Source organism: Biomphalaria glabrata, chromosome 1 (genome assembly GCF_947242115.1).
Source record: "Biomphalaria glabrata chromosome 1, xgBioGlab47.1, whole genome shotgun sequence".
NCBI classification, from domain to species: Eukaryota; Metazoa; Mollusca; class Gastropoda; family Planorbidae; genus Biomphalaria; species Biomphalaria glabrata.
In genome coordinates, this window is record NC_074711.1 from 35184187 (window position 1) to 35205331 (window position 21145).

The 21145-nt window shown below is 31.8% G+C and overlaps 1 protein-coding gene across 1 annotated transcript; it reads left to right on the top strand.

Annotated features, from left to right (window-relative positions):
• Positions 1 to 2579: 2579 nt before the first annotated feature.
• Positions 2580 to 20942, top strand: LOC106072541 (proton-coupled zinc antiporter SLC30A5-like). The gene is made up of 16 exons (XM_013232926.2): positions 2580 to 2687; positions 3486 to 3608; positions 3766 to 3832; positions 4162 to 4247; positions 4874 to 4964; positions 7213 to 7309; positions 7506 to 7582; positions 7678 to 7848; positions 8740 to 9025; positions 9260 to 9466; positions 9562 to 9718; positions 10790 to 10919; positions 11276 to 11534; positions 16434 to 16660; positions 17118 to 17246; positions 17754 to 20942. Exons 1-16 carry the CDS (start codon positions 2629 to 2631, stop codon positions 17922 to 17924), a joined length of 2337 nt encoding a protein of 778 aa, XP_013088380.2. The 5' UTR covers positions 2580 to 2628; the 3' UTR covers positions 17925 to 20942.
• Positions 20943 to 21145: the final 203 nt, after the last annotated feature.

Below are 21145 nucleotides of genomic sequence, written 5' to 3' on the forward strand. Positions count from 1 at the left end.
TCCTAGTATAAATATAAACTAGTATGACTTTTACAAGTGTTACTTACGTCTAGTACTAATAGTACTAATAGGTTTTATAGAGGCTAGTCAATATAATAATATATTAATATATTGAATATTATAACCATACCACAACTGTCACTGATAACTTCTACCGCACAACACTCAGACAGTCAGAGTCAGACTCAACAGGATTAAAATATATCTTTACACTTACTCAACTTTTGAACTTACTGTCACTTAGATCTAGAATAGAATCTGAGAAAGTTATTTAGACCTTAATCTGACTTATGGTAGATTCTTATAACTGAACACCGACTTTCGGGAACTAGGTCAATTTTTTATTTTATTTTTTTATTTGGTGAAGGTTTAACTTACAAAAAAACTGAAAGCAGATTCTTATTCTGCAACTAAAGGACTATAAAAATAGCTGTGTTCCTTTGTATTACCACCCATAGTGAAGATTTTATTTTAAAATAAATTAGGTCACTTGATGCTCCTATTTTGAACGCAGTTTTTGGGCTTTCTCCTTTAGTTGAACAGTGAGCACCGGTGTTGAACACCACTATGTAATTGCTAATAAATTATATCGGTGTTACTTAAAAATTATTTAGATTATAGTAAAAGAAGTAGATTCAATTTTGCAATATGTATTTATAGTCTATTTCCTCATATACTCTCTCTATTTCTCTCTTTATATATATATATATATATATATATATATATATATATATATATATATATATATATCGTGTATAGTTTATTTATTTAAATACCTATATAATCTATGTGTAGAAACAGACAGAAATAAATTTATATAGATTATAGAGCTATAAATTAATTATTTTAATTTAATAAACTAGGCTACTTGTATTTTCTCTTTCTTTTAACTCCCATCCAAGGACCCTCTTCTTGTTTTCATAATTTGGATGTTCGTTTTGTGACACCTTAACATCCCCTCCCTCCCATAGATGCTTATAATTCTTTTCATGACTCTCTCCCCCTTCCCTCCACTGCCTGTTGGATAGTTTGTGACACTACTCGCTGAGTGTATACCTCTCCTTACCGCCAGCTTAATTATCTTGCGTGATCACATGCAGTGGGCATGGTCTCTGGCTTCAAATTAGCAGCCCACACTTTTTCTTTCATTCATAAGTTATATATTCTAGATATCTCTATCTAGGTCATGTTTATTCATTGAAAAAATCATAGATTTATTAATCCCAATAATATTTCTTAATACGATTTTGCTGTGTTCAAAAAGGAGAATGAGCTGAATTCATTATTATTTGTTTGGACACCCCCTTTTTTAATTTTATTTAACAGCTAACGGTATAAATGTGATTGGAATGTCTTTCTAAAGATGTTTGGAAGCTTATTTTGATATGCCCATCAGCCTACGATCAAACAGGCTCATGATATAGCCTTCATCCCTTATATGGGTATGAATTGCCGGGGGAGGTTAAAACAACAGCTTAACATACATGGTTACCGAGAATCTAAATAACTGCCATCTGCTTTGGAAAAACGGAACAAAATTACCAGAACTTATCTAAAATTGGACATGCTCAGTCCCGAATCGTCGATTTTAGCTCCAAACATAAAAGCAAATGAATTACAAACAAAAAAAAGCGACCCGTTTAGAAAGGAGAATCCGATGGGGTGTTCAAACTATAAGAGCCTCCTCTAGGCCTTAGGCTTAGCTGCGGCTTAGGCCTTAGACTTAGACTCTTAGAGTTAGAGTTAGAGGCTTAGGCGCCTTAGTTAGACCAATATAAATTACAATATTAATTATATTTTTTATATTATAAAAATTATATAATTATTATATTTATATTATTTTTTTATAATATAGTATATAGATCTACAAGTATACTTTAATTATACTTATAATATATTATAATAGATCTAGATTTAATTATAAGTATAATAAGTATAAGAATATTATCAATAGTATAGTTAGAATAGGCATCCTGTTAGGGATCCCTCAACATAAGAAAACAAAGTATGATAAATAAAGTAAAGAAACTAAAACAAATACAAAACAGACCAGTGAGATTTATAATATATTCAAATTTGTCTTCGAGACACTTCAGGTCAAAAGTGTAAAAAGTAAAATAGCTAAAATGCATAAAACACTAAACCATAATTTACAAATAGAAATTTAACAAAACTAGTCATGCATGTTAATCAATGACTTTAAAAACTCTGCTAAGTCATTGGTTTCCCTGGCTGATTCAGGCAATCAATTCCATTCTCTATAACACCAGGGAAGAAGGAGCACTTGTATGAATTTGTTATAGATATTAAGCTTATAAATGGAATAAGAAATTTGCTTCTATGTTTGTGTCTTGGTTTTTAAATAACTGAAGGAGAGTAGGCCTATTCATTTAGAATCAAGCTTTAAAAAAAAAGAAAGACCACACATTTAATAGAATATGTATATTTAAATCTATCTTCAGACTTAAAAAATCAACATGTTATTATCTATTATTATTATCTAATATTTATATATTTACATTCTTTCTATGAAATTTTGAAATGTCTGATGACATATTAGTTACTTCTTTTTTTTTCTAGATGTATACAAATTGAAGATTTTCTTGACACGACGTGGAGGAAGTGAAGATGGTGCCTTTATTATCAAATGAAGCAGTTTCCAATCGCAACCTTAAATCACCATCAGGGTATTTCTGTTATTTCAAAAAAAATATTAACAACATTTTTATATTATTTATTATACATTTTAAATTTCAAGTCGATAGTTACTTTTTTTTTCATTACTAAAGAAATTCAAGGTCATGCTGCTCAGAGATTTCTTATATTTACTTTAGTTACAGATTTTAAAAATCAATGCTTATATTAAGTTTGAAAATAAATATATTAAGATAATTAATGTACATATTTTTGGAACATTTCCTATGAACCATGTCCTGCCTTAATTTTATATGCGTTATAGTTAAATGACTAGACTTACTGGAATGGTATATTTTATTGACTAATTTTAACTCTTGGTTTAGGTCATAATTTAATTCTTTCAATACATTAGTTTGATAGGTACAATAAATATATGTATAAAGTTTCAACTTGATCTGAAGAGGGTTTGGGAGATATAATTTGTACAATTATCTATAGGGGACAAACCCCACATATTAAGTCATATTTCTTAATATTGAAGAATTTATTTCCATGTTTGGTATCAAACAAAATAAGTAATTACAGTAATTAATGGACTAATTGGTTAATTTTTTTTATTGATTCATGTTTTGTTAGGTACAATAAATAATTGTTTAAAGTTCAAACTTGATCAGAGAATGGGTGTGGGAGACATGACGTGTTCAGAATCCACCACATTCCCTGGCTCAGCTTTACCTTTCCATTACTACTATTTGTTTTTTTTTTGTTTTTTTTTCTAAATTGTTTTGACCATTATTTATATTTTCTCGATCATGATTATCTTAACTTCAATTTTGGGACCTCTACAGATTAACAGTCTATGTGATTTTGCTCCTGCTCTCAAAAGTTTTCAAAGCTATTGGACTTTTCATAGCATATGACTTGTTGAAGCTCATTCCTATTGTAGTATTTCTCTTTTTGTTAAAAACAGGGTAATCATTTCATTTACTTTGTTATAGTTCATTGCCTTAAGCTTATATTTATTTGTTGAAATAATGGGAAATACACTTTTTTGATGAATACATTTACATCATTCCATTAGACTTAAGTGATCTGGCACAAATTAATTTTTCACAAAAATTTTTTTAGGTCCTCTATTCCACTAGTCTTTTTGCAAAAACCATTTTCTTCAGGTCCTCGTCTTTCAAAACATCAGGTATGTTTGCAGTTCTTTTATTTTTTTTTATAATGCTTGTATTAGAGCTCTCTATCTCTTTCTTTTATCATTTTTGGCTGTGAATTTCTATTTAAATATATCCCTGTCTTTTTTCTTTTTTTTTTTTGTGGTTGATAATTATTTTTCTTTTTTTATTGCTTGTGTTTCTGTAGCTGTTTTACTTGTTAACTTTTTTTTTTTACTTATGTGTGTAAATATTCTACTTATTGCTTCTTATCTTCATAATAATACATATCTATCATATTTTATCTTTATTATTAATGATTTTTGAACAAAATGTAACTATTACATAGAAAATAAACTTTCAGTGGTTCAGGATCTGGAGGCATGCATTTTTTGGAACTGTCATTAGCTTTTTGTGGATCTTTGGTCTAACACTGTGTGGACCATTAAGGTAATTCAGTCTTAGCACTCTTAAATTAACATATTTCTCTTGTACAAATAGTTTATTACACCTTATACTAAGTGGAACAATGACATTTGGATTAGCTGAATTCTCTTGCCGTAGTCATACATTTTAAACCTATCTCTTAAACCTGATGTTAAAGGTTGGTGGGAATTGCTGCATTACTTCTAACTATGTTGAGTTTGTTGGTTTCTTTTACAACCATTACTATCTCTGACCTTGGAGTAGTAGCACAGATTAAACTAGTCATTCTTCGATGTGCTCTTTCCATTTTCTTTTTAGTATTTCTCTTTTTTTTCTGCCTGGTTTACGTAGCCAGTTTATTAAAATTAGGGGAAATTGGCCTGCTCAAATCACCATTTTTGTCTCCACAGAGAGAATTTCAACTTCTCAAAAGTATAGAAAGTTGGATCTTGTGGAAGCCATACATTATTTTTTAGTAAATACTCAATATTTGTAAAGTCATGAAAAATAAAATCAGCCAAAAATGTGTGTTATTAATATGGTCATTAAACTTTTAGCATTGAAACCTCATTCAAAAAAATTCTTAATAAATTTTTTTTTTTTTTTATTTATATTGTTGCATAATATAACCCATGTTGTTATTTTACAAGGACCATATTACTATTTGAACATAATGAACTTGTCATTATAACTGGAGCTAGTGCTCTCATTTCATCTAATGGCAATGGAGGACCGTCTAAGGTAATTATATTTTTTCATTTTTATTAATTACTCTTCAGAAATTTTGCTTGAGAACATAATGCTTTTAATTGTTTGAAACATTTTTGTTGTTTACAATACCAGACCTGCCTACTGTTATGCAAAATATGTATTCATTTTGCAAAATCTTGGGGAAAAAAAACACAAATACAAATTAAACTGGTCACAATATGCATTTTGTATCCTTATTTTTGTCCTCTCTAACTTACTTATGAGAGGTCCTGGGGGTCACTCTATGACTTTCTATTTGGAAAAAATAAACATAAAAGGTGGGGTGATGACATCACGCCCAGATTTATACATTGATTGGTTCTTAGCGGTTAGGACTAGCCTAGTACATGAAGAAAAAAATTAGTGCTGTGAGTGGCCTGTTAGTACCATTCAATTAGCAACTACTCGATACAACTTTTTTTTTAGTTCATTAGTAACTAATTATTTTGGATCTTCAAAAAAGTCAAATGTTAAAAAAGAGTCACTGATCTCCATATTCCTTTTGATAAAAAAAAAATATTGCAGCGCCCTCTTATAGAAACATAAGTATAGATCTAGCCTTAGATTACATCTTGATCTAGTTAGATTCTTTATATTTTAGATCTACTTGATCTAGCATCTAGATTTAAATTTAGTATGATCTAGATTGATTAAGTTTAGATCTAATCTACTACTGACAATCATTACAGATCTAATCTAAGTACATTTGTAGCGGATCACTGGATCAGTAATCCTCAGATCTTATGACATTTAATCTATTCTAAGTCTTAAATCTAGTCTAGAAGTAGAAGACTAGATGTACATCTACATTCTACTCTTGATGTAATGATTAGTTTTCTAAATCTACTTCTGACTTATGTCTTTTCTGGTATCTCATTCTAAACCAGATCTCTATAATAGAGATCTAGTAATACTAGCTAGATCTAGATTTAATTATTAAACTATAGAACACTCCGCTACTAGATTCTAAATTTACTAGTTACAGTTGTGACCCTTAGATTTGATGGCCTGTAATAATTGAAAAAGGGGAAAATGGTCTTCTATAATGTAAGGATCGGATCTAAATATGTTATTTTGTTTGCTTTTAATGTATATATGTTGTCTCTCTCTCTTTCTCTCTCTCTCTCTCTCTCTCATATATATATACATATTGCACTTGACAAGATAGTCATTACACATATGTTCAGGAACAAAAGTCAGATTATTTGCAGACAATTGCATAATATATCGAACAATAAAAACAACACAAGACAAAGATATTTTACAAAGAGAATTAGATGAATTACAGAAATGGGAATCAAATTGGAGCATGTCTTTCCACCCAGAAAAATGTCAGTTGTAAAGAGTAACAAAAAACTAAAACAAATTAATTCCACTTATCTTATTCATGGCAAACCAGTAACACAGACTAAAAACGCAAAATACCTAGGTGTTATAATAAATGAAAAACTGTCATGGAATCCACATATTGATGAAACTATAAAAAAATCAAACAAAGCATTAGGGTTTATTAAAAGAAATTTCCATAAATCAAATAAGAACATAAAACTAAAATGTTATTTAACCTTGGTTAGGCCAATAATAGAATATGCATCCTCCGTTTGGGACCCCTCAACTCAAGAAAACATTAAGAAACTGGAACAGACACAAACTAGAGCAGTGAGATTCATAACAAAAGAATATTCACATTTGACTAGAGTAACACCTTTAGTAAAATCACTAAATTTAGAAAGCCTTCAGGACAGAAGACTCAAAAGTAAAGTAGCAATTATACATAAAACACTGAACCATAATCTTCAAATACAAAAACAAAATTTAATAAAATACTCTGAAAGACACAAAGATAAAGGCACATTCCTCATCCCATATGCTAGGACAAATTTGTACAAATACTCCTTCTTCCCTAGTGCTATTAGAGCATGGAATGGGTTGCTTGAGCTAGCCAGGAAAACCAGTGACTTGTCAGAATTTAATTCACTGCTTAATATGCATGACTAAATGCACGACACGTAGGAAGTAATCATCTTCTTTTTTGAAGTAACGTCTGTATTATATAAGATAAGATAAATATTTTGACCATTAGTGTTACACATTTGGACTTTTTTAGGTAGGCAGGTCTACAATACATGTATATTTATATTGATATAGAAATGTCATATTCAGTTACATTATTCTTATTACTTACTCTAATTCTAATTCTTAAAACCAAACTTTGTTTCCTTTATTGCAATATTTGTAGGCTAGAGGTGCTGTAATATTTCTTGTTGGCATTGTGGCCCTTCTTGTGTTTGATCATGATGAAAAACTCACACAGATGGCTGACAGTGATAACAATGGTAGATAATCAAATATTTCTGTATTGAATATAGTAAAAGTTAGTCAAGCAAAATTATTGTTCTGTTAATATCATTTCAGGAGGATAACACTAAAGGTTATCTAAGTTAATTTTTAATTTTACATTTTATTTAAGCATTATGATTATATATTAAATGTCAAACATCATTAATGCAATATCATATGTTTTATTCACAGCCGAAAGCATTCATCATAATATTTTTACACATATTTTCAAACATGGCATTGACTTTTTAGGTTGGTCTGATCACAAGGTAAATTGTATTCCCATACTGTTAACATTAAAGTTATTTATACTGCTGTACTAAGACTCAGTTTGAAACTCTTTTTTTTTTTTTTTCTTTTACAGGGTGGTGTGCTATTGTTGTTCTTGACTTTATGTCTGCACTCAGGATACACTTCAGCATCCAAAAAACTCTCTGTGGAAGTAGGAGGAGCTAAGCGACTTCATAGTTTATCTACATTAGTTTCAGCTGGAATACTTTGGCCTTGGGCTTGTTTCATTCAATTTACTACTGAAGTTAGTATCAGTACTTTTTTTCATTCAATTTACTAATGAAGTCTGTATCAGTGCTTGTTTCATTTCATTTACTACTAAAGTTAGTATCAATGTTTTACTTGTTTCATTCAATTGACTACCAATGTTATTACCAATGCTTACTAGTTTCTTAAATTTACTACTGAAGTTTGAATTAATGAAATAGCTCCTACCGCTGTATTGTGGATCTTCTATGGTTGAGTCCTAAAAGCAGTAGAAAGCGTTTTTAACTTTCCTATAAAAAGAGCTCATCGTTTCTTGTTGAGAACAAAAATGAGAGTATGGTGACTCTTTTTTAGTGAAAACTGAATATGTATAGCTTTTTTAAAATTATTTTTTTAAACGAACTGGCCCATAGCCCCAGTGTATAAGCCCTCACCTGGGAAATATAATTTTTTATATTCTAAAGGTATAAAAGTTTGTTTTTTTTCAACCAGACAAATATTTTTTGTAAAATAATAAACATTTAAAATCTAATACTAATAAATAGACAAACATCTTTAAAAAATAGAACAGTATGTCTAGTTAAAAAAAATAAATTCTTCATAGAGTTACCCCTTTTTGCTTAGGGTATGTTACGGATTTTTCAAACCAGAAATAGGAGCTATTGGGTTAACTTTAACTGGTTTACCGATTTTGATGACATTTTCGTGTCTCTTTTTTTTTTTTATATTCTAGTAGTTTGTTTATTTCTTCATCTATTACTGGTATTATTATACTAAATATCAAGAAATGGTTTGAATGATTTATTGTAAGACAAATCTCTCAATTCAGTACAGTAAAGAATGTTTTTTAATATAGAAATATAGTATGTTCCATGTTTTCTGTATTTCAATATATTTAGAAGTAATAGACTTAACTGATCTATTTCAGAGTGAGATACAGTCCTGGCAATACCTCATTGTGCCTATGTTGATGGTGATTTTATTTGTGGGTATCTTTGACTTCTACATTGAAAGTCTTGCCAGCAGCCATTTACAGCCAGTGAAATCTGTATTTTTAGCACCAGTAGCTATATTTACAACTGCCATAGTGTTGAGCTTAACTTGGACACACCCATATGTCACCAGAGTGACATCTTTACACAAACTGGACATTCTAACAGAAGATCATGTTTTGTCTGGAGGTGTTCTATTTAGTGCTTTGGCTTTTCTGTTAGGTCAGTGTTTTGATGTTGTTTGTTAAATTCTATTATAATGAACATTTTTTTAAAGTATTTTTTTCAATTAGCTTTGTTAATACTGTACTTTTAAAAAATATATGCTTGAAAGTTTAAATCAACTAAAACATTTCTAAAAAAGTATAATGTTATTTTATGCATTCAACAGACACTTTTTATCTGCATTTTGACAACAGTTATCAAAATAGCAAGGTAGTTTCTTCTGTATTTCAGCAACTCGAATGGTCATGACCAGAGGACGTGCGGCTAAAGGAAGTTTTATAGGTTATAACCCTGCTGGGCTGCCTTTGTATTCTATATCCAGTGAAGCCTTACAAAAAACCTCTCACTCAATCATCAATCTTTTAAAGAATGGTCTGAAACAGATCTTAGAGGATGGAGACTCAAGAAAGATTTTTTATTTTCTTTGTGTAAATTTAGGTAACATTTGTTTCTTTATTTAGTGATGAGATTTTAGAATTATCACACTATAGTATAGTTACATTAAGCTTGATTTTGAATTTATTTTTTTTTAGGTTTTACATTTGTTGAACTGTTGTATGGTGTTTGGACCAATAGCCTTGGCCTGATATCTGATGGCTTCCACATGTTATTTGACTGTTCAGCTCTTGTTATGGGGCTTTATGCTTCAATTATGGTGAGATGGAAAGCCACCAGAGTTTTTTCATACGGGTATATCTTTCAAAATTTTATATTTCATTAGCACTAGAAAACTTGTTTTCTCACAAAATTTTTGAAAATTTTAGATTTCATTAGCACTAGAAAACTTGTTTTCTCACAAAATCTTTCAAAATTTTAGATTTCATTGAGACATTAGCACTAGAAAACTTTGAGCCTTCTCTAATTCAGGGAAAGGAATCCAATGGACTTTCGCACAAAAGCTGGAATTCGCAGATGACATAGCCTTATTATCACACAGACTACTGGATATGCAAGAAAAGGTCACAGCTTTAAGTGAAGTAGGAAAAAGAGTAGGCCTCAAAATAAACCACCAAAAACAAAAGTGCTTAAAGTACTTAAACAAATTGGAGACATAGAACTAGATTCTCAGACCATAGACCAAGTAGATAGTTTTATATACCTTGGGGGTGTAGTCAGTGTATCAGGTGGAACAGATGAAGACATTAAACGTCGTATAAATCTAGTGCATCAGACATTTACATACCTAAAACCAAGCTGTAAATCTCCCCACATCTCTAACAAGACTAAAATAATCTTTAACTTAATGTCAAGGCGGTCCTACTATATGGTTCTGAAACATGGAGAACAACTGAAGCAACAACAAAAAAAGTACAGATCTACATCAACAGATGTCTGAAAAATGTCTTAAAAATACACTGGTACGACAAAATAGAAAACACCAAACTGTGGGAGATGAGTGGACAGAAAAATATAGAGGTGCAAATCTTAGAGAGGAAGTGGAAATGGATTGGTCACACCCTTAGAAAAGATACCAACAACAGAGCTAGACAGGCCTTAGAATGGAACCCCTAGGGAACACGACATAGAGGAAGACCAAAAAGAACAAAGCGAAGCAGTGTACTAGATGAAGCCGAGAGAACAGGAAAGAGCTGGGAAGCCATTAAAAACTAGCAAAAGACCGTGGAGAGTGGCATGTTTTTACTGAGGCCCTATGTTCCATGAGGATTGCAAAGGAAAGATGATGATGATGATGACTATTAAACTTGCTTTCTTACAAAGTCTGCATGTAATGCATTCTTTTTTGTTGTTTTTATATTTCAGGTTTGACAGAGTGGAAGTGCTCTCAGGATTTATAAATGGATTGTTTCTAGTTATTATTGCCATTTTTGTGTTTGCTGAAGCTTTTGCCCGTCTTTTTGAACCACCAGAAGTAATTACTGAAAGATTGTTGGTGAGCAATATGGACTTATCCATTTTAGATTTTAAATTAGATGAATAGCATATTACATAGGCAAGTACCTATGCTATAAATATATATCACATTGACAAAAAAAAATTTGTAGAGATTTTCTTTATTTCATAAAAAGTTGAAGTCAAAAGGCAGTGGGATTTTTTTTTTCTTTATTAAATTGTGCAAAATTGTTTTTTATTTCTAGAGATTTGTTTTAAATAATCTTGTTTATATAATAGTTCTTAACACAGAAGACATTTTATAATGTATAATGTTTGACATGATTTTTTTTATGTCATTTATTAGGGTTCTCTAATAGTTATGTTTTAGTTAGCTTTATATCTTTAAATCTACAGACTGTCTCTGTTTTGGGACTTCTGGTCAACCTTACAGGAATAGTGGCATTTCAGAGTTCTTTATCTCATGGTCACAGTCATGGTGGAGGACATGGTCATAGTCATGGGGCTGCTGTCAGTCATAGTCATACTCCTGCAATAGGTCATGGTCACAGTCATGGTGGGGGTCATGGCCATAGTCACAGTGGAGGTCATGGACATAGTCATGGTTCTCAAGAGTGTAGTGCACCTCCTTCTCATCATAACACCAACATGGAAGGTACATTTTGCTTTTCAAATTAGAAAAACAGACTAATCAGCAAGCCTTTTATGAAAAGCCTTTTATGGACATGTATTGGGGGACACTTTGCTTCAGGCAACTGTGTAAAATAAAAATAATAGTCAGTGTTCCCACTGGCTTGATTGAGGAATGGCAGTTCAATTAGAATCTTATTTAGTCATTTTTTTTTTCAATTCAAATACTTCCTCTTTAGGGCATAAAAATTGTAATTGTTCAAAGAAATCAACAAACTAGATTAAAATGTTTTTAAAATTTAATTGAAGCATTTTCTGATGGGTTCCATCAAAAGTACAGTTCTTGAAGAACTGTAGTAAAATGTATGTCACCAACAGATTATCAGGTTCTGTGATCAATAGCATAAGTAACAGCCTTTACTTTTTCTAAACAAAAGTTAATCTTGTAGACTGGCACTTATTATTTTGTATTTTCACTATTATTGCTAGTTAAGATTTATTTTATTCTTTTCAATTTGCAACTCAAACTTCATTTATGGACACAGAGATAAAAAATGATGATGTTTATCTTTGCCAAAATATTATATTGAGAAGATAATAGATCCCTGTTTGATAGGCTCTTCAAGTCTAAATGTAAATATAATCCATGAGGGGATACACAAGAAATAGTTAAAATCCTGGATACACAAAAAATTGTTAAAATCCTGGATACACAAGAAATTGTTAAAATCCTGGATACACAAAAAATTGTTAAAATCCTGGATACACAAGAAATTGTTAAAATCCTGGATACACAAGAAATAGTTAAAATCCTGGATACACAAGAAATAGTTAAAATCCTGGATACACAAGAAATTGTTAAAATCCTGGATACACAAGAAATTGTTAAAATCCCGGATACACAAGAAATAGTTAAAATCTGGATACACAAGAAATTGTTAAAATCCTGGATACACAAGAAATTGTTAAAATCCTGGATACACAAGAAATTGTTAAAATCCTGGATACACAAGAAATAGTTAAAATCCTGGATACACAAGAAATTGTTAAAATCCTGGATACACAAGAAATTGTTAAAATCCAGGATACACAAGAAATAGTTAAAATCTGGATACACAAGAAATTGTTAAAATCCTGGATACACAAGAAATTGTTAAAATCCTGGATACACAAGAAATTGTTAAAATCCTGGATACACAAGAAATTGTTAAAATCCCGGATATACAAGAAATAGTTAAAATCCTGGATACACAAGAAATAGTTAAAATCCTGGATACACAAGAAATAGTTAAATTCCTGGTAAGAATCTAGAGTGGAGAAATGATAAACAGGATGGAACAATTGATAATAATGCAGTGGAGAATGGAAAACTGTCCCGTACATGAAAATTATGCCTGGTTCCAACCAAACTATAATTCCTGTTGTTGCCACTACAAGAAGTCAAAGGAAACAGTAGCACATATTGTATCAGTGACCCCAGCTCTGGGAGCTGAGAGTGAATGTGTCTGCATTGTATGGATGCTCTGAGAAACTACCCTGAACAGCATTTTCTTGCCAGAGGACTGTAGCCAATCAGAGTTTATCTTGAATCAAAAGTCAGGATTTGATATTTTGTTTTGGGAAGCGTGGTCGAGAGGCCAAGTGCGCTTGAACTTGGCTTGGCTACCTAGAAGGGGGCTCGAGGTTCGACACCCGACTCGGGCAGAGTTGTGTTTACCGAGCGCCTAAAGGCAGCACGGAAAACCAACTCCTAGATACCCCCTACCCCCCACTGGTCCACAAATGAGATTGGACCAAAAGCGCTCTGAGCATGCTATAAGCATGAAAGTAGCGCTATATAAAAGTTATAATAATAATTTTTTAGCCATCATTTCTGGATATCAAAAACTATGAACTACTACTAATGTGCATTCAAAGCTTAATCGCTTGCAATCTCTGACATCTACTGCATAAAATCCCTTTTGTTTTCACATGTCTGAATATGGCCAGTATGATCACTACCATATTTTCAACAAGTAGACAAAGAGATGGATAAAATAATGACACCATGTAGTGGCACTAAAGATGTACTGATGGTACAAAATTATATCCCCCACAACCTAGTAAATCTTGATTTTGGTAAACAATTGGTAGTCTGCACAGTAGAAAACAAATAAGTCAAATAGGCATTTTTTGAAATATTATTTTGACAAATGATAAAACTTCATATTTAATTTTTTTTTCTTTTTAAATTTTGTCCCATATATTCTGGTTACTACCCCTATTTTACTATTCTTTGTATATAATATAGAACCCTTTTAAGAAGCCTATAATTTTAAAAGCAGTGTTTTTTTGTGTGTATAAAAAGTGGTTTTCATACTTTGTTTCAAAATAACATTACAGCTATTTTTATCATGCTGAAAAATATGGTGAAATCAGATTTCCAAAAGAGACAGATGAACAGACAGACCACACTAAACTAATTGCTGCTTTTCCCCTTTCAGGGATCACTAAAAAAAAATTAGAAGTGGAAATTTCAGATTTAAGTTTAAACAATAATTGTATCTAAATAAAGGATGTTGTAGAAAAGTCCACTGTTTCAAAAGAGAGACCTACAAGTTTGAATGCTTGTTAAGGCTCTATCATTAAAATTGGTACCTTTACCTATAAATTATAATAACACAAGGTTACAAAAGACAGTTTGTGTGGAAACACAAACTCAAAATCGGTCCCCGAAGTGGTCCACCCAGGCAGGCTTCAATATTTTCAGAAAGAACATCCGAATGAAATTATATCAGACAAATGAGAGATAAGAATGGAGAAAGAAGGTTAACAGATCTTGTGTAGTGCCCCAACGGTACCGCAGATCAAAGGATAGGTGAAAGTGAGTGTAAAGTTAGATGTGAACCTGGCCTAACTAGTTCCCCTTTCAGACCTTGTGGTCTATAGGGCAGATGATGTAAAGTTCATCTGTTTTTGTGGACTACGGTTAACGAGGGTGTCATGTAGCAAGCACAATGACCAACCACCTTTACTTTTCCCCAACTAATGTCAGGTACACATTAGAGCTGAGTGGACTCAAGAGACGCCCAAAGATTCCAAGGTTGAAAATCCCAGTATTCACCTGGATTCGAACCTGGTTCCCCCGGTTTCGAAGCCAAGCGCTTTACCGCTTAGCTACCGTGCCTACCCTGGCGTAACTGATGTCTTATAATTGATCTAATTGTTTTGAAAAATGTTCAATCTCTAAAAAAAAAAAAGTTTTTTAATGTCTGCATTAAAAAAAATAGTTTAGGAAATTGAAGTTTACAAGATTACTATTCGTTTTAAATTAGGTCTAACTTATAATGCATACTAATTAGCTTTTTCTATTTAAAAAACTGCTTGCATAACTGATTTTAAAAATTAGATTTTTCGCTTTCAGAAAAAAAAAAGTAGCTGTTGCATCAGAACTTTGAATGGTCTAAAATATTGTGATGTCGGATTTTCAATATCTTTTCTAGTTTACGAGATCTAAATGGAACAGGCGGACAGACAAAACTAATAGCGTCTTTTCCCCTTTCGGGGGCCGCTAATAATTAAGTTGCAATTCATTAATTACCATTCTAATTTATTTTATTCACACTCAGTTTTATAGTACAAGTTGTTTTTGTTAACTGAGGAGATGAATTTCATTTAATGCATTGAAATGGAAAAGTCATATCATATTAAGAAATAAGGCAATAGAGAAGAAATTAATTTGTCATATGTAATTTACAGCAACTTAAAAGTGTTGTTTGAGTCTAATTGTGCAATGTATTATTTGAATTGTTTTTTGCTGATTGCTGGAGTAAAAATGTATACCATTGTTATATGTTAGTGTGACATAATGGGGAAATAACTATTTTTGATTACTTGTATAGTTAGGAGTGATTCCCCTTATGTAGTTTATAAAAGGCCTTGCAAACTGTGTTTAGTTGCCACTTGCTCCTGAGTTACCAGCTTGACCACTTGACCTGTGTTGTGTAAACATATTTACATGGTTTATTTACATGAATAAAATAAAGGTGTAAATACATGGCCATTAACTCACAGGCTGCCACAACAAAAAGTAAACAAAAGATACTCAAAAATAATATGGCACACAGCCCTAGTCATATGTTACATTATCGTCACATTCTGGTTATCAAAAATACAGGTCACAGGCCTCAGGTCAACACATGACCACTTTTGACCATTGGGTTACAAACTTCCGGCTTACACAGCCAACTAAAGGTCACATGCCTCAGGTCGAAATACGACCACTTTTGGCTACACTATGGTTACAGGCTTCAGGCTTACACTAACCACTTTTAGCCAAAAAAAAACAAAATGGTCATGATGAACTATAGGCTTCAGGGAAACCTATGAGCCTACAAGCTTCACAGAATCCCACCTATAGCCATCCGTTTGGTAAAGCCCATCTGATGATTCAATACAGGTTGAATCCCTCAGAGACAAGGCTATAAAAATATGTAAAGTCCATCTGATGATTCAATACAGGTTGAATCCCTCAGAAAAAGGTTACAAAAATATGTCACGTTTGGGAGTACCCCAGGATGCAGAACATCAGGGTAAAAAAATATACTGCCTGGAAATCATTTGGGGCTATATCTATTAATAAATACATTATATAAAATACAATAATACTAAAGACATACTTAGCCCAAAGATCTCCAGAGCAGGGCACACTTCTCCGAGTACCCCATGACACACGACCACTAACAGAAAAAATACTATACACAACACAGGTCAAGTGGTCAAGCTGGTAACTCAGGAGCAAGTGGCAACTAAACACAGTTTGCAAGGCCTTTTATAAACTACATAAGGGGAATCACTCCTAACTATACAAGTAATCAAAAATAGTTATTTCCCCATTATGTCACAGTTAGTAAAGATATATGTAATTACTTTTATTTTTGTGCAGGAGTGTTTCTCCATGTTGTTGCGGATACCCTGGGCAGTGTTGGTGTCATTATTTCAACTCTTCTTATTGAGAACTTTGGCTGGAATATTGCAGATCCAATCTGCTCCTTATTTATTGCTACCATGATATTTCTAAGTGTTATACCTCTCTTGAAAGAAACTGCAATCATCCTCATACTTAGATCCCCTTCTGAGTTGGATGAAGTGATTTCTAAAGCTTTACACAAGGTAATTATTAGTACAGAATAGTGCAGTGCTACCATAGCTAAATCATTTATTTCAAACAGTTTGTACTGAAGTCGAATCATATTCAAAATATTTGTAACTTTAAACAATTTACTAATTAAAACACAATCTTACCATTTTTCAGGACAAAAAAAACACTTTTATGTGTAGTTTTTTTTTAAAGGTTAGGAACCCACAGCTTAGTCAATTGTTCAGTTGTTAAAGGTGTGTGTCTGCAAAACATTTTAGTGTTTGATAACTTATTTTTCATAGTTTGGGTTTAGTCTACTAATCTGTGATAATGATAGTCAAGAGAGTGAGGCTCATCTTCCCTTAAAAAAAACATTTAATTGTGTATTTCCTATTTAAATATTTTAAAATGTAAAATACATTAAATAATGATCTACCAATTAAGAACAATCAAACATTTTACTGATACAAATCAATACTTTGTTTTCAGATTAAAGCCATTGAAGGTGTTTTGTCCTATCGGGAGCCTCATTTTTGGTCTCATACTGCCAACAAGGTTATTGGAATGATTCACATTCAAGTGTCCCAGCAAGCTCAAGAGCAGCGGATCATATCACAGGTTGGACTTTGTAACTACTGTACTTTCGTGCATATAACCCGCACACAAGTATACCCAGCACAAATTACAAAATAAGTAAGAATAATATTGTACCACCTGAACCCACATGTGCCATAAACCTGCTTAAACTCCCGGTACATAAAGTACTATCATAAGTGCTATTTGTTTTCTTGAGGTTTATAATGAGATGTTCATAAAGCTTTTTAATAACATTTCACAGCTAACTATAGGAGGTATAAACACCCACAGGTGTGTCCATAGTTTCGCTATGTGATATTTTTTGTAGTAAAATAAATTTTGTATACCCTGCACCTTTGTACACTCAGCACATCTGCCATTTGTGCGTAAAAACTTGTATGGCCTGCGGGTTATATGCACAAAAATACAGTAACTAGTAAACTTCTAATTTATAACATTCATCTGTAAATATATGTAATAGTTAGAAAAACACATTTTTCAAAACATTTGTATCCGATTGTCATAGATAAAATATTTTCTTTTATCCAGGTTTCCTCAATCTTTAAAGATGCTGGAGTAAATTCCCTGACAGTCCAAGTTGAAAAACAATCTTATTTCTTCCATTTGTCTGGTCTTGGTGCAACTCCTGTTAATATATCTCAGTTCTCTCAGTTGACCTACAACACTCCAGTAGACCCACACAGCATTAAAGCCATTTGAACAAGACAGTGAATGGAAATAGAAATCAGCTTTCTGACTATGGTGAAAAATAACAAATAATTGATTTTTGAAGAAAAAAAACTTGAACAGTTGTTCAATTGTTAGAAAAACAAAACATTTATCAATGTAAGTATATTATGTGTGTGAAAAATATAAAAAAGAAATTAGCACTTTCTAAAACAGTCAATAAATAGTAATCTAATAATAATTTCAGGGTTGTATTTGGTGCTTTTGAATCTGATGGAATTGAAAATTTATGAAAATCAAAAAAGTAAAAATCCATTTTTGTATTCAGGAATGTTTCGTATTCTTATTAAACTTTTGGAAGACCTAAAGAACTTAGGCTCCTAGAGAAGGATCTTGAGTTTAAATCCTCTTGTCCACCCAAAGAGAATATATTTTGTTTAACTTTCTTATAATGTGTTATTTTCAATGGACTTGTGAAAGAAAAAACAACATGAAAGTTCAGTTATTTGAGTTTGAAAAAATGTTTTCATGCCTTCATCTATTTGCAATAAAATTCATTAAGTTTCATTTGAAATTTTGGTTAAGCTGAAAGAAAGTGTAAATGTACTGTAGTGCAATTAGGACATATTAATGTATTTTAGTTTAATTGTAAATAATATGTGTTGAGATAACATTTAGTACAAATGGGCTTTTGGAGTCTCATACTTCATACTTGGACTTGTAGTTGAGAAATGCAATATCATCAGCTTAGTCCACATCTTTAAAATAATTCTACAATAAACATATGGTGGATGTTTCCATAGAGGCAACCTTGTCAATAGTAGGTACTGGTTTGTGAGCTGTCTTTTGTAAGTGTTTGAATTATCTTTTCAGGCTGCTGTAATGTTATAGTAGCCTCCAGAGGGTCATAAGCTGATATTCTAAGAAATTCATAAATATTGATGAGCACTGTTCTAGTGACAGTTTCAGTATGATGGCTAGGTTTGCAATTAGATTTTAGCAATATCTCTTATTTCTGAAACATATCTGGTGATCCCTCAATTTAGATGTTTCATTCTAAGTGGATCTGGTTTAAGACTTTACATGCACTGGAAGTAGTGTGATACTTGTAATTATCCCAGTTGATGAGGCCAACTTTCTTGAGAAGTTTGATCATGTTGTCTTCATACTCATTTGTCTTTCATAGAGTCTACTTTTAGAACCTTTGCTGGAATTTGTCCACTGCCTTATTTTCTTCTGGTTTCTCTCAATCAAGTCCATTTCTGGAGGATTTAGTGCTTCAAAATGTTCTATTTTCTCCTTTTTTTTTCTCCAAAATTCTGTTAGTCCTTAGCAGTTTTTCTCCTTCTTGGGCTTCCTTTGTAGTTCTGCTTTCTGCATCTTTAAATGTTGACTTTTTTTCTTGATCATAGAAAAAGTTAATGTTAAGAATTACTCTTTCTATATCAACTGTATACTACAACCTCCTGAATGATGATTTTGTAGGCAGTCTTTGTCTTTATTTCTGAACTACGGTACTTTTAAATTTGTTTTTATAGGCCACCATGCCTCCTGTTTTTATAGCACTGGTCTGGTCTGAAATCCTTTCCAGTGTAGAGCTGACATTTTTTTCTCTATGTACTTTGTTGGGTTTTTCCTCTGGCTTCAGCTTGACTACCATCATTCGCCTCTGTTCTCACTTTAGTTATTGTCAAGTGCATCTCAAGTTCTTGCTATTGCAGATTTGGTGGTTCTGATCTTCAATCTGATTGTCTTCCAAGTGTTTGTATGAAAGAATAAACTGCCTCCAATGGCTTGACTGTGTCAACTAACTTGGTCTACAAATCTTTCTCCGTTTTGTGTTTAATTTTTTTATTGCATGGATGTCCATAACTTCATACCCCCTTTTATCTTCATTAATTTTTTCATTATGGACTCCCATTTTCCCTTTAGTTGGATATTTTCCAAAAGTTCCCTGAAATCTTCTATAAAGCTAATTATTGATCTCCTCTTGGCTGTCTGTAATGAGGATAAACTTTCTTTATTTTAAACAATGTCGTTATTATTCTGAATCTTTGTGCTTCCTTTCCTATTAGCATCTTCTGTACTAGGCTTGAGAGAATAAAACCTACTCTAGTATGTGAAGGGCATCACATCAACATGTATGCACCACAGTACAAATGTTTTCTACATCATTATCTGGTCATCAAATGGATGTGGCCTTCTTTTAGCTTTCAAATTCCACCTGCTTTGTCTTTGAGGAAGACTTTCTACTCAAAGTTTCATGCTATCTCTTGTTGTTAGCTTCTCTTTTATCTTGACATTGAACTTGTAGATTAGATCTGCCACATGGACCCTTTGGTGGAGCTACAACTTTTAAAAACAGGATATTTTATTTTTTCTTTGATTTGTAATGTCCACTGGACATGTTTGGAAAAAATGTTGACACAATTTTCTAATTGTGAAACCTCTCAAATGTAAATATTAGTACCTGAAATATGGAACTTTCAAAAGGAAAAAGAATTTCTGTATTTGTAGTCACAAACTTAAAACTGCTAGAAAAATTATACTTGTGTTTCAAATTGCTGTTTGTTATAACAAATTATAAGTATTTTTTTTTCATTCAGTATAATTTACATATATAATTTACAGCCTGCTCAATAGGCCTTTGCTTATTTTATTTTGAGAATAGCTACATGACTGTGTATACTGGTTTTTAATTCTTTCTAGAGAATTGAGTTTCAAGTATCAACGGATAAGTAAGGATAAAATTATTGTTTTCACCCAGTCAAAATAGTAACTTCCTAAACCAACATATTTCTAAGATTGAAGAACACTCAGGAATCTGTATGCGGGCACAGGAATTAAGTAAATTAATGAATATCTTGGTAGAGGCGCCTCAATGAAATGTACAGGTGTACAGTGTGATTATTGAAAATGTGTATATTATTTATTTACAGACTATATTGCTAGTTATTAGCAAAAATGTTAATGTACATAAAGTATGCACACAAAAGTGTAAATTTTTTGTTCATTTTGGTGAAAGAAATAAAAAGAAATGTATTTAATAAATGGACGTAGATTTGTTATATTTGAATTCTTAAGGACTAGTTGTATATTTTTAACATAAATTCCAGAACAGATATGTGTAAAGGACATGATGGTAAAAAAAAATCAGGAATGAACTTATGACTTTTGTTTCTACAGAGAATCACGATGACATAGATTAATAGACAAAAAGGATCTCATGTTGTGTGGAAGCTAAATCTTTTTTT

Coding starts and splice junctions, on each gene's coding strand:
- LOC106072541 (XM_013232926.2), top strand. CDS start 2,629: ATGGTGCCTTTATTATCAAATGAAGCAGTTTCCAATCGCAACCTTAAA. Junction 7,849..8,739: donor TCATTCAATTTACTACTGAA/GTTAGTATCAGT, acceptor GATCTATTTCAG/AGTGAGATACAGTCCTGGCA. Junction 11,535..16,433: donor TCATAACACCAACATGGAAG/GTACATTTTGCT, acceptor ATTTTTGTGCAG/GAGTGTTTCTCCATGTTGTT.